The following is a 14,996-nucleotide window of genomic DNA, read 5'->3' as shown; positions in this document are numbered from 1 at the left end:
ATATATTCATATTGTTGTGAACATCGGGTAGAGTGGGGATATGTCAGTTATTTGGAATGTGGACTGACTCCTAGTAATTTGTAATAAGTGTAAGTTATTACCAACACAGGTCACTGCTGGCCGGCACTGTGGCAGGGCAGGCTCTGTGCAGAATATGCAGATAATTGTTGAAGACATAGAGTGTTAACATAAGGAGAAAAAATAATGAGTAATATACCACGAGGAGGGGCAGGCTGTCGGCAAAGGTGCCAATGCCACGGGAAGATGGGAGCCAGAAGGGCGGAGAGGACTGGAGGAGGCCGGATGAGAGGGCGTCGAGGCATGGGCAGAGCACCAACGGCACGGGGAGAAGGGAGGTCTGTGCCGGGATATTGCGCCGGTGCGTGCACCACGGGGGTACAGTAACGGGTTGGTTTGTAAGCAAGCACGATACATAGAGCCTTGAGTTTCATGCAAATAATATTAACCCTAATTCTGTAGGCTCTGGGTAGCCATGGTACATTTTTGAGTAACAGTAGTAGTTGGAGAATATAGCATCCGATGGGATGCGAATCTGAAAGCAGGCAGTGGGTGGGGGAGGGCAGAGGCAGAACTGCTACGCAAGAAAGGAGACCGAGAAAAGGCTGGATGTCTCCAGCAACGTGCGAGGGGCACCTGCTTCCCCCGGGGGTCCTGGCCCAGATCTGCCAGCATCACCCAGTCCCCAGGGCCTCCTAGCCAGAGGCGAACTTATCGCAGAGCCTGTAAAGGTTAAGCCCGAGGACCCCTCACTAACAGAAGCCTTCTCCCAGGTCTTGGGGGAGGTCGTAGCTGTGTGTTCACTTGGTCTTTTACTGCCTGTGATATTTACAAGTGCAAGATGTTTTATACAAGGCTGCTGTCTTTCTCTCCTCTGACGTCCCCTGTCACCCGCTCCTTTTATTAAGGGCCGGTGATTATCACCCGGCTTAAGGGGACGCTTTCCAAACAAGGTTAGTGGAATATGGTGCACGGAGACTTCTGTCCAGGATGACGTCCACCCCGATGTTATTGTTCTCTAAGGTCCAGGGCTTCATGCCACTCCAGTGGGTGGCATGAAGGAGAAACCTGGAGCTCACGGCTCGCGTATGGGAGCCCCAAACTTTACACGACAGCAGCCTGAGGCTTTTTCCACGCTGCAGAATCCTAAACATGCAGGTCCTATTTCCAATAATGCTTCAAGTTTAAGTAAACATCTAAAACTGTTTATAATGTAATTCTGCTTCCCCGTGCTGGAGGAGATAAATATATTCTGAGCCTTGCTCCTAGAAAATAATGTTATTAAATCATTGTCATGGAAAGTCGTGATCAAAGAGCTTGCAGCCAAAAGATGCAGGGCAGATGAGTATTATGAAGGAGGGCCAGTGATCAGATTAATAAAAATAAGATCTGTTCCTTTTAGATGTGATTTTTGTGGTATCCACAGTTTTAAAATATTTATGACATTTTTCTCATTAGAAACAAATATTGATTTTATAATAATTCATATTAATTTATATTAATGTTATAATTTTGCATTCTTTTCCTAAAAAGGGCCTAGGTTGCATTAACATCAGGTGACTGACATGGCCTCCTTAGGGGAGCCACGTGCCCCTCTGTGGCATCATGGCGTCACTCCCTGCTATGCTTCCCCGGGCCTGTCACTAACCCTTCACAACCTGCCCTGCTTGGAGCAGCCTTGGTCCTCTGGGCTCTGATGTGGCTCTCTGACTGCTGCACCCCTCACCTTTCCCACTTCAGCCTGGTGGTCTGGGGACCAGATCTCGCCCGGCCAACACAGAGCTCCCGTCTTGCCAACAGGGCCTCCTTGTCTGCAGGTGTCTGCCCTGCCCTGGTGTGGGGCCTTCACAGGACACACCAGACCCCACAGTGTACCTGTCCTCAGGGGTGTTAGTCTTTATATAAATCTAGCACAGTGCCCCACAAAGGACTCTTAATAAGGGAGGTGCCTGGGCTAAGCTGGGGAGAATGCTCAACCAGGCGGCCAGACCTTGGGAAAACCCTTGTGCCTGTGAAGCAGGGACAGGGCCCCAGGGAGAGAGGGAGGCCCACCGTCAAAACCATATTTCCCAGGACAAATCCGAATAAATAACACATGCAAGAAACAAAAAAACATGTATTTGAGTTATACTTCCATACCTGAGAAGGAAGACATAAAAATCGTTTTACTCTAATCACTGCATTATACATTGTTAGAGAAGAAATCTGAACAACCTTAAATTGGCAAGGGCCTGTTACTACCATTTTGTAAAGAAAACAGCCAGTGGCTTCTTTTCCTGATGTGTTTATCTAACTCAGGCTGACAAGCTGAGGCCCAATGGGGGAAAGAGGCTGTGTCCCCAGCAAGTGTCTCCCGCAACCAGAATCTGAAGGGTCCCATCCTGCGCTAATCTCCTTTTCTTCATTTGGCCCTCTTCTTTAATAAAGGAAGGGGCAAAAGTGTGAGGAAATAATTTCCAAATTTTCTAGAAGCTACAGATGGATATTGTGAAGAAGCATAATTTTTCTTCTGTTTTGTCAAAATGCTCCGCGTGTCGCAGTAATTGATGGCTTATTTGGAAATTATTGAGCTCTGCAGTGACTGAAACAAATCATGAACTTGGGCTGTTCAAACCTGATGGTTGACATTGGAGGGTCCACATGAGTTTCATCCGTTAGTATTTCAACACATTACTTTCATAGCATTAAGGAATTATATAGAATCTTTATTTTCAGATAGACATTGTAAGAATTTTTTTTCTTTGCAAAAAGGAAGGATGATTAATGCCATTACAAAGAAAGTTTATGAGAGAAATAAAAATATTTCTCTGTGGGTGGGAAGTGTTTCTTCAACATTCAGTCAAATGTAGACACAATAAAACATCCACACCATGCACAGCCTCACTCTGCCTTAAAGTGGCATTCATGGCAGGATTTCAGAATGAAGAAGAGCTTGCACCCCGAACACTGTAGGACGCTTCCCTCTGCTACGGGGAAAGAACACGGCCGTGTGTGGGATGGGGGTGGGGATTCCCGCCTCGCTCTGCAAGCCTCCACCTCATGGATGGTTCTCGAATACGTCATGCAGAATTCAGACCTGTGAAAGTCCTTCCAATAATGGAAGATGGGACATAGGAAGAAGTCATCCCATCATGTTCTTCTTGCAAAAGTAAGATGGAGAAATGAGAAAAAAATGGAAAATTAGTTTCAAGAGGGAAAGGCTAACTCTAGGCAGGGATACGGAAATGTAAAATTTCAGAGTCGGAAGGTTCCTTACCTTTGATTGAATCTGACACTTGCATTGTACGTATGAGGAGACTGAGGCTCAGGAAGGTAAAGCGTGTCACACAGTTTGTGAACAAGGTGAATGTGGAGGACACTTCTGCACTGACGTTCTTCCACACGTCCTGAATCTACCAGACTCAGCTGCTGCGGCCCCTCTCAGTCGCATCCACTGACGTTCTTCCACACGTCCTGAATCTAACACCCAGACTCAGCTGCTGCGGCCCCTCTCAGTCGCATCCACTGACGTTCTTCCACACGTCCTGAATCTAACACCCAGACTCAGCTGCTGCGGCCCCTCTCAGTCGCACCCAGGGAAGTGGATTTGGGCTGCGAGTTTAGAATAATTGGTACTTAGTAGCTGTGTGACTGGATGAAGGTTACCCAATGTCTTAGGCCTCAGTTTACCCTTGGAAGGAAGGGGGGTCGTTGTCTCTGTGTCAGGAACCCAGGCGCCTGTGCCTCCTGGGAGGGACGCTGGAACACGCCTTCCATCCAGCCCTGTGCTGTCCTGATCTCAAACTCCATCTTAAAGTGCTTTATGGGGAAGGGGCACCAAATGCCCCTTCATGGGGATGGAGAGAGAAGATAAGGAGAAAAAGGGCGAACAAGAGGGCCCCGTTTGCCGGTCACTCTCTGTCTTACCTTGTGTATGGAATGAAAAGGCCCGTTCAGAAATCGTTAGTGGAGGGTCCGGTAATTCAAAATGCTTTTGGTATATTGAGGAATGTTGGCAAAATTCTTCAAGTTTTCTGAGTTTCAGTTTCTCTGTTATACTTAGGTTAAACAAGCAAAAAGCTTTGAACAATTTCAGATTCTTTCCAAAATTCCGATGGGGCTTTTATAGAGAATATTGGTTACTTTGACATTATTGATCACATTGGCGGGCCCTGGATATGCTTGGGAGAACATTTTCATCCTTCTCTTCTCATTCCTCAATCCAGTAAACCTGTGTTCAAAGAAAGAAGGAAGTAAAACTTAAAAATGCCCATATATGCCTCCCTGACCATTAAATTCATAACTAACTGAATTTTAGTTGCAGTATTGAATATGTTCTCTGTGCCAATATAGCCTGTTACACATTTTAGTCAGAAATCATCGTTAAGCCCAAATCCCACCAGGCTGGAGGGAAGGCGGCTGTCAGCTCACAGTCTGTTCTGCAGGGATGCCTTTGAACTTGCTGCTTCACCATCTATATGCCTGGCCCACGCTACACCTCACTGACGTCTTGGCTTCTGTATGGCCTTCCCATGTCCCCAGCACCTGCACACCCCAGCACCCTCTCCCGCCTTCCCCACTCTCGGTCTGGACGGGCTCCTCTGACAAACTGGACGCTTCTCCCCCAGGGCCCGTGGTTCACGTGAGTCAGCAGAGCTCTGCTCCACACGGTCCCTCCGGGCCTGAATGGGGGAGCAGGTCCCATGGGCTCTTCCAGGGCCCTCTAGGAGTGGCACACACCACTCTTCCAGGGCCCTCTAGGAGCGGCACACACCACTCTTCCAGGGCCCTCTAGGAGCGGCACACACCACTCTTCCTGTGTTTCACCTTCTGGTGAGTGAGGTGGCCACACCCAGCCCCAAACGGGGAACAGTCCTATCACACGCCTGCAAGCAGGGAAGCTGCGGTATTTGGCAAACAGCACCAATGACTGTCATGATCTGTACCTAGCCGCTGAATATTAGCTTATCTCTTTCTCATCAGGGAAAAATACACTCTCCCATCTTCAAGGGAGGCAACTCAAAAGGTCAGCCTTGTCCTGGCCCAAGGTCAAGGTTGTGTATCCATGTATATATACCTGTCCTGGGAGAGACATCAGGTCTGGATGTGGTTTTCTTTGATCCACTGACCTGTCAACGAAGAAACCTATCTGACCTCCGTCCCGCTCCAAACACGCAGTGTGTGTTCTGAGGTGGAAAGGGCCAGCCTGAGCCCCCACTGGGCAGATCCTGATGGGCTGGGTTCCCGGAGGTGAGGCTTTTCTTAGATTCAGCTCTAATTCTTTCCCTAGGGCGGGGCCCCTGAGGTATGTTTTCTCTCGGACTCTTGCCTCCATTGTCTGGGAATGTATTCTTTTTCCATTAACCATTTTTGCCATGGTAAGGTGGGCATTGGATAATACACCTGCTTTGGGGTCCAAGCAGAGGCTGCCGTCTGCCCATGGAAGACAGGCAGGCAGCAGTACCATTCAATCTCAAGTAGTCATTCTTCTTCCTGACTTGTGGTTCCTTTGGCAGAACTTCCTTAAAACTGAGCCAACTTTCTACCTGAGGCCAGCTTCGCATGTGCACAGCCGCATCTGAGTTCTTTTCTCTGGGCAGTGCCAAGAGCTGCTGTGCATCTTTGCTTCTGCAGGCCAGTGCCACTCCCTCTCCCTGGCTTTACTCTGGCCCTTTCTCTCTGAAGTATAGGTATCTGGGCCCTACAGCCTTCAGTGGAAGGGCCACACCTTAGTTTCTTTTCCTTGAGCCATATTTGCATAGTTAAAGACGTTACAGGGTGGCAGCCTAATCCATTTAGAGGCTTTAGCAGTGGGGGTGATTATTTCTGCTACGTTGTTTCAGCAGGCTTTGGCACTGCAAGCTGTGCTCCATGTTCTGCTGTAGAGATGAGGACGAGAGGCACTTGCCTCTCCCAGCCCCGCCAGACCCCAAGTGTGCTTTGTCTTTCTTTCCTCTAACAGCTTTCAAATCACCGGGTTCTTTTGGAGATAATTTCCTTCTTGTGGTAACTTACCAAGCACAGAGAATAGCACTCAACGCATTCTAATAACCATTCCTTTTCCAACCTCTGCCCAGAGAGCTACCCACTCCTTAGACGGGTTCTGTCTCATTAGAGGTTTCGCCCATGCGAGGCACCGGGCGTCTGGCCTCCAGTCCCGCATTCCTGAGCCCTAAGCATCAATGCTACCTGCTTTCGTTTCGTTTTGAACCCCATTTTTGTATCAGTCAGCACATGCTAGGTTATATGACAGAAGCACACATGCACACACTCACGCACACGCTAACACACACACGTTCACTGTGTGACTCTGGGTTCAGAGTCTGTCAGCGAGAGGCAGGCCACATTTTGGAAGGCGGGAACAAGGCTGAGGCCATTCATCCCCAAGGGCACATTCAGACAGACACATGGACTTGGGAGGGTCCATCTGGTTGCTGAGATGCCACGCATGACCTGCCATGGCTGCTGAGCCTCAAGAGGCTTCTGGAAAAACTCGCTGAGAACCTGCTCCCAGCTGCTGCTTTCCTGCCGTTTGCTCCCCCAACTGCGCAAATGCTTACGCAAGACTCACATCGCCTGTTCCATAATTCCCTCTGTGCTGGATGCCTAGATACCTTTTGTTTCCTCTAACTTGAATCCTTAGTAATGCACCAGCCTTATTTCTGTGTGTGGCGTGAATGACCACCAGCCTATTTATTTAAGGCCTGTCTTCCCTGAATAGAATATAAACTCTAGGAGGGAGGGGGTTTCTTGTTGGCACAGTGCTGGGTCTTCCTTGGTTTGAAAAGTGTGGCATACTCAGAGAAGCAAGGAAATGATGAATGAATGCATTAGTTAATGAAAGACCAGTTGAATTATAAACCTGAAATTGAATTGCCTATCACAGAAAGATTCTAAAATGGGAAACTCAATGGAAATGGTAAATATGGGATTTGTTGAGAATCACAAAATTCAGACTCTGCAAAAGTGATACATTTATAATATCTAATGCATAACAAAAATTATGAAAGGTATAAAAATCCCTTACAATCAGCCTCTGCATCCCTCTTACCATGAACCTAAAATAATTCTTTAAACTGTGGTGAGGGGAATGGCCTCTGAGGCAGCCCAGTCTACAGACACTTCTGTGGGTCTCCTAGAGTGCCCCTAGGATAGAATCAGTCCTATTTGATGGCTGCAGTAAAGTCTTACTGGGCACCGTGAACATTGCAGTGGCTTCAACCCTGGGCCTTTGCCTCTGTAATTTGTACCTCTTCAGCCTGCACTTGGAATCAGCACTTGGCTTGGGTGGCTGTCCTCTCTACAGTTCTTGGTTGTATTTTATTTCTTACTTTTCTTTTTGTTTTGCTTTTTGTTGTTTGAGAAGACTCAAGGACAAATAGTCATAACTATTATATAAACGAATATGCATGGATCACTTGCTCTCTGCCAGGCACTAAGGGTGCTCATTTAATCACTTCCTTTTATCTTCATAACACCTTGAGGAGGTGGACACTATTGTGTCCCCCACTTTATAGATCAGAGAATCGAGGCTCCAGTAGGTCCTGCTACCTGTCAGGGCTTGGACTTGTGAGCCTAGGGTTTGCCTCCACACCCTGAAACAGATTCTACTGTCTCCCTTAGCTCTTCTTCACACTTCATCTATTTATTGCAACTTAAGGTTTACATTATGTCACATGATGTTACTATACTGTTGACGAATAATATTGGTCATCATTCACTGAGTGCTTGCCATGTTGAAGCAGTCTCTATCAGAAAGAGAACTGGGGAGGTGAGGATGTTGACATGGAGAGAACACAGAGCGTTTGACAAAGAGAACAAATTATACAGAACATTTATTAATAGAACTGCCTTGCCTCTCCTTCTGCTCTGTTTCAGGAATACCAAATTGACATATTTTTTGCTCAGACCTGGACAGATAGTCGCCTTCGATTCAATAGCACAATGAAAATTCTCACTCTGAACAGCAACATGGTGGGGTTGATCTGGATCCCAGACACCATCTTCCGCAATTCTAAAACCGCAGAGGCCCACTGGATCACCACCCCCAACCAGCTCCTCCGGATTTGGAATGACGGGAAAATCCTTTACACTCTGAGGTAAGATGCTGCATCGATCTCCGATTACTCCGGGTTTAAAATGGGATCCTTAATTTGAATCGTTGTAGGAATGAGACCCGATTTTTGTCTCTAAGTCTGTTCTCTTTCACGTGAGACATGCTACAGCATCCTGAGAAAGTTGGCCTTCATGCCACACGTGTAAAAATAAAAGCATACAGGTGATCCACAGAGAATATAAGCTCATTTCTTCAGAATCCATTTCTGCTGGAAGCAGGCTGTGAAAGTTATTCTTAATAGATTTACACCGTGGGTCCTCTCGCCTAGGAAAAGACAGATGTCGGCGCACTAACCAACAAATGCAGTTTGAGTGAATCTGAGACCACAAGGAAGATGGGGAGAGTAGGCCCCTTTCCCAAGCACATCCCTGAGGGAAGCAGCAGCTCCCCCGGAGCGTGTCCTCCTAGAGGCAGGGAAGTCTTCCAAGAAACCCAGAGAGGTGAGGGAAACTGAGCTTCCAAGGAACCCAGAGAGGTGAGGGAAACTGAGCTTCCAAGAAGGAAACTGACTCGCCACAGTCACCACTGGGAGCCCGTCTCCCCCAGGTCTTTCTGCTGGGATGGTCAGAGTCTAACTGAACACACAGCAACACAGCACTAGCAATGTTGAGCCCTCCACACTCCTGTCTGCTCGCCCAGCACAGGGACTGGACGGTCCCTCCAGCAGTGTCCTTTGAGCGGTTGGTGCTGCTCCAGAGGGCACTGCACTCCCTTCTTCCTGATGGCTCAGAAGCCCTGGGTGCATCTAGCCTTTGCTCTCACCAGCTCGCTCTCACTGCCCCAGGGCACAGGGCTGCTTCTTGCCCCTGCTCTGTGGCTACATCTCCCCGCTCTGCTCTTTCTGCCTCAGGGCTTGACCCCTGTCACTTTCCTCTCCTTACCCATCCTTACTGGCTTAGCTCATCCATCCTGAGAATGAAAGCTGTGTGCGTACTGAGATTTCCACAAGGAGAAATCTGATTCCTAACATTAAATAAATGTCCACAGCACACACATAGGCCCAGATGGACTTTAAAATAAGCAGACGGTGAGAGAGCATTAAAGTTTCAGGGAAATCCTCGTTTTGCCAGGGAGGGAACAATTACAGCAAAAAAAGAAAAAAAGCCACAGCTGGGAACTGTGCGGATGAAATATGTTGAGAGCTGGGGTTTGTAGAAGTTGTCTCCTCGTCAGTTGTACAGCCATACACCGGAGACTCTGACATGACGTAAAGCCTCAGCAAGCCAGGGCCAAGACCCAGCCAGTTCTGGGACCCCGTGTAGACACTGAAGTATGAGGCTACTGCCCTGGGAGGAGGCAGGACCCCCATTTGGCAGAGCCACCACCTGCCTAGTGAAATATGGGGCAGTTGTCCAAACAGGAAATCCCCCCGATGCGTGCATTAATTTGGCATAATAGCTGTTTAGATAAACACACCATTTTCCAAATGGAGGAAGGATTTAATTCAAACAGATTGACAACAACAACTTATAAAACAACAGTTGGTTTTGTCTCCTCTCTGACTTGGCGTGTATTTCTAGACACAGTTGGAATTTTACTAACTGGAATTCTCTGTGCCACTGATAGTTAAAAGCAAAACAAAATAACCCAACATGGAAGCAACACAGCACAGTCTCACCGTGAATGGTTCCCTGGCCAAGAGTGAGCCGCGTGTGCTGCCCTGGGTGACGGAGCGCCCCTCCCCATCCCCACATGGGGTGCCGTAGCAGCCGCCAGCCTTGCCCTGTGCTGTTTGCTGACCTGGACTGACGCTTGGCTCTTCCGCAGGCTCACCATCAATGCCGAGTGCCAGCTGCAGCTGCACAACTTCCCCATGGACGAGCACTCCTGCCCGCTGATTTTCTCCAGCTGTGAGTACCAGTCCCGGCCCGGGGTGTGCATGCTGTGTGAGGGATGCCTAGCCTGGTGCTGCGTCTGTCAAACAGCCATGCGATTGATCACAGTGTCCCTGCACACACACAGAAAACTGATGATGGTTTTGGTATTGACTACCTGGGCATTCTCACTCTAGACCTTGTCGCATAAGAGCCACGTTACAAAATAGGTGATCTCGATAAGGCTGTGAGCAACTTGACCATCCATAACATGGAAACATTCAGAAACTGATCAACGTTGATTTACCAAAAGACCCTTATGCTAATGACCTGTGCATACTATTCGGACGTATACAAAATTCCTACGTAATATTTTAGATTTAACATTATCTTTTTTAAATTTATTTTTAATTTTTATTTATTTATTTATCTATTGAGACTGAGTTTTGCTCTTGTCGCCCAGGCTGGAGTGCAGTAGCACGGTCTTAGCTCACTGCAACCTCTGCCTCCCGGGGTTCAAGTGATTCACCTGCCTCAGCCTCCTGAGTAGCTGGAACTATAGGCACGTGCCACCACGCCCAGCTATTTTTGTATTTTGTATTTTAGTATATTTGTATTTTTGTATTTTGTATTTTTGTATTTTTAGTTGGGGTTTCACCATGTTGGTCAGGCTGATCTCGAACTCCTGACCTCAGGTGATCCACCCACCTCGGCCTCCCAAAGTGCTGGGATTACAGGCATGAGCCACCGTGCCTGGCCGATTTAACATTACCTTAAAGCAAGGTGATTTGTCTACTAAGTAGAAAGATACAAATTTTTCTTCAATTTTACTTACATTTGTCTCATTGAACCATTGTAAGATGATTTAATTTTTCATAGTATTTTATCTTCCAACTTACTTATGGTAGATATCATAGTTATCAAGTAATCCTTTACAAGTTCCTAAAGACAACATCTACTGCTAAGTATAAGAGTGCATATAAAAGGAATATCAAATATCAAATCTATACAATTTTTAAGTTAAAATCAAAATGGAAAGATATCTGGTGAATGAATTTACAATGGGGCATTTTAAATGAATTAATCACAAGTACTTATGTATGACTCATAGGAATTCAGTTTATTGTACTGGCTTTCTTTAAAATTGCATATGGGGCCAGGCGCAGTGGCTCATGCCTGTAATCCCAGCACTTTGGGAGGCTGAGGCATGTGGATCACAAGGTCAGGAAATCGAGACCATCCTGGCTAACACGGTGAAACCCCGTCTCTACTAAAAATACAAAAAATCAACTGAGGGTGGTGGCGGCGCCTGTGGTCCCAGCTACTCCAGAGGCTGAGGCAGCAGAATCGCTTGAACCCAGGAGGCAGAGGTTGCAGTGAGCTGAGATCGTACCACTGCACTCCAGCCTGGGTGACAGAGTGCGACTCTGTCTCTAAATAAATAAATAATAAATAAATAAATAAATAAAATTGCATATGGAACATGACAAACAAATCTGATGAAATCTCATGCAGAAGTTTTTGTGGCTTTCTTCATTGAACATTATTGATCTTTCCCTGAACCTTCAAATGAACTGTAAAATATGCTCGTCCCTTATTTTACTTTTGCTTCTGTTCCTTGCATGTGTGGGGCCTGTGGAGGCCCAGGTCCAGGTCTGCAGAGATCAGCAGAGCTCTGCACACTGTGCACGTGTTCTCACCAGAAACCTTATTTCTTTCTGTAATAGCTTCCCTCATTCTGTCATGCTGTAAAAATGTGTTTAAATCATTCACAGAGCCTTTTAAGTGCTCAGTTCCAGGAGGGGATTGTGTGCACATGGACTTACACAATACTGCCAGAAAGAAAAGCGCTTGTATAAATTGTTTTAAAAAGATATTTATAGCAATAACATAAATTCTTAAAGACAATTCACACATACTCGGGGAAATACGTGAAAGCGAATGCCTTTCTGGAATTAGTTGACAATGAGCATAAAGTACTAGGAAGAAATCTGGATAGTAGTAAAAATGGTTTGTGAGACCAGCCACATCTGTTTCCCTGTTTCTGGTGTGTCGTGGTAGTGATGGTGGTCAGAGTGAATGTGGGAGCCAGTTTCTGGTGTGTCGTGGTAGTGATGGTGGTCAGAGTGAATGTGGGAGCCGGGGGTGGACAGTCTTATATATCGTGACAGAAAGTGGCACTTCCAATGCATGAGCAAAGAAAGGTTATTATATCTGAAAATCAGGGAGTGGCAGGATCAAATTTACATTCAGCAACCGTATAAGATCTTATAAGAGCAAAACTGGATGTGCACGGTTATATGGCAGAAAATCTGAAACACTGGCAACCGTAAATGCGGTGGGGATGTGGGGCAGCAGGAACTCTCACTCACCGCTGGGGGAATGCACAATGTCACAGCCCTTTGGAAGACAGCTGGGTCGTCTCTCACAGAACTAGACATGCTGGTACTATATGATCCAGAATTTGTACTCCTTGGCATTTACCCAAATGAATTAAAACTTACGTCCACACCAAAACCTGCATACAGGTGTTTGTAGCAGCTTTATTCATAGTTGCCAAAATTTGGAAGCAACCAAGATGTCCTTTGGTAGGAGAATGGATAAACAGACCGCGGCACATTCATGCAATGGAATATGATTCAGCACTACAAAGAAGGGAGCTCCCAAGCCATAAAGAGACATGTAGGAAACTTAAATGCCTATTTACTAAGTAAAAGAAACCAATCTGAAAAGGCTGCATACTCTGATTCCAACTATATGACATTCTGGAAAAGGCAAAACTGTAAAAACAATAGAAAGGTCAGTGATTGCCAGGGGTTGTGAGCAGAGGGAGGATTTTTAGGACAGTGAAACTATTATATATGATACTGTCATGTTGGACATATTTGTCAAACACATAGAATGTACAACGCTAAGGATGAATGCTAAAATCAGTCCCTGGACTTCAGGTGATAACGACACGTCAATGTAGGTTCATTGATTGTAACAAATGCACTGCTCTGGTGGGGGATGTTGATAGCTGGGGAAAGGAGTACTTGGGAGCTCTATACTTTCTGCTCAATTTTTCTGTGAACCTAAACCTGCTTCTTTTTTTTAAAGTCTAGTAAAAAAAAAATTATTGGAGGTAAATAAATCAATTAGGAATCTATTGCTGTCATAAACCACAATGTTCCATAATATCAAATTAAAAAAATATCAAATTAAAAAAAAACTTGGTTTCCCGAAATACAAAAGAGTGCTTTAAAGTATAAGTTTTTGAACCACTTTACATGTGTAGCATTAATTCATATGTATAGGATTCACTATTCATAAATGAGAATAATAACACTCTCCTAATGAAAACAGTCATTGGTAACTTGGAGTGATGGAGGATACTTGCATCTAAATCAGTTTGGTGCCTAAGTTGTTTCCACATGATGGGCGTCCATTTTCAGGAAGACGCCGATTCTAATACCAATAAGCAATTGAAAGTGAAGTGAGCTGGGTGCAGTGGCTCATGCCTATAATCCCAGCACTTTGGGAGGCCGAGGCAAGCAGATCACGAGGTCAGGAGTTCAAGACCAGCCTGGCCATTATGGTGTATCTCTACTAAAAATACAAAAATTAGCCAGGTGTGGTGGCATGTACCTGTAATCCTAGCTACGTGGGAGGCTGAGGCAGGAGACTGGCTTGAACCCAGGAGGCAGAGGTTGCAGTGAGCCGAGATCATGCCACTGCACTCCAGCCTAGGCAATAGAGTGAGACTCCATCTCAAAAAAAAGAAAGGAAAGAAAGTGAAGTGGTGTCCATGTTTGTGAACAGTTAACCTTGCAGTGTCCTGATATTTTTCAATTAAATACACTCAGAAGCTGTATTTTTCCACTTAAAAATTTTACAGTAACAAAGTTGAACAACTAGTTATATTCACTATCATACAAATAAAAGTTAGAAAAACTGCCCAAAAGGTACAGTAAGATATAAAGTGATCATAAAATTGACTAACAACTGTTAGGCTGGTCTTGGCTCTCTGAGTAGCAGAAGCAAAACCTCTCAAACAATGACAAGTATGTAAGATTTTCCAATATATGCACAGAGATGAGGCAATAACATTTGCTATATAACATGTTTGGGTAATGGCTTTAACTTTTATTTTTAAATAGTTGAGATTTTTGAAATAATATTTTAATTAATTAAAAATTTCCTATAGCACTTTCTGTAGTCATTGAGTTAAGGATCACGTTTTAAAAATTCCTAAAATGTACTTTAAGAGGTAATGTTATAAGTTTATTTAAACTTGTTAAAATTATTAAAACTACATTTTAAATTACTTATATGGATGAATTAAAAGTGAATTTGATATGGACTCTTGGACAAACATTTTTGGTGTCTAGAACTTGGCCATAATTGTGTAGTTAGTGCACTCATAGAAATTGAACCATAAAGAATATTCAATTGCAAACAGCATTGATTGTTTTATTCATTTCCTATTACTCCTGCAACAAATTACTGTCGCCTTAGTGACTTGAAACAACATAAATTTAATATCTTACATTTCTGTAGATTAGAAATCTGAACTGGGCTAAAATCAAGGTGTGGGCAGGGCAGCATTGCCACCTGGAGGCTCTGGGGGAGAATCTGTGTCCTGGCTTTTTTCAGGCTCCTAGAGGCTGCCCACATTCCTTGACGTGGGTCCCCTTCCTCTATCTTTGGAGCCAACAACAGCACCTCTCTCTGATCCCACTTTTGTCATCATCTCTCTCTTAAACCACAGACAGGAGAGCTCCCTGGGTTTTGAAGACCTGTGTGATTGGATTGGGCTCACCCACATGGGCCAAGATGATCTCCCATCTAAGATCTTTCACTTAATCACATCTTTGAAGTCCCTTCTGCCACATAAAGTGACATAGTAGCAGGTTCTAGGGTTCAGAGTGTGAACATCCTTGCTGGTTACTAGTTTGCCTGCCATAATTACTAGTGACTCAGAGCATTCCAAGACCTGTGAACCTGTCTGGTAGATGTGCCGTTCACAATTCTCAGATTGTGGGGAGAATCTACACAGCAGAACAAGCCCAAAATACATTTCACTAAAA

General features: G+C 45.3%; 1 protein-coding gene across 3 annotated transcripts in view; it reads left to right on the top strand.

Annotated features, from left to right (window-relative positions):
- Positions 1-14,996, top strand: part of GABRG3 (gamma-aminobutyric acid type A receptor subunit gamma3) — a 570,535-nt gene that overhangs the window by 352,005 nt on the left and 203,534 nt on the right. For all 3 annotated transcript variants that reach the window (XM_050796150.1, XM_050796153.1, XM_050796151.1), the window contains 2 exons: positions 7,876-8,096; positions 9,881-9,963. In XM_050796150.1, coding sequence (XP_050652107.1) covers positions 7,876-8,096; positions 9,881-9,963 — 304 coding nt within the window. The remainder of the gene's footprint in view (positions 1-7,875; positions 8,097-9,880; positions 9,964-14,996) is intronic.

The sequence above is a fragment of the Macaca thibetana genome, chromosome 7, assembly GCF_024542745.1.
Source record: "Macaca thibetana thibetana isolate TM-01 chromosome 7, ASM2454274v1, whole genome shotgun sequence".
Lineage (NCBI taxonomy): Eukaryota > Metazoa > Chordata > Mammalia > Primates > Cercopithecidae > Macaca > Macaca thibetana.
Note: the sequence above shows the minus strand (reverse complement) of the source record. Positions and strands in the feature narration are given on the sequence as shown.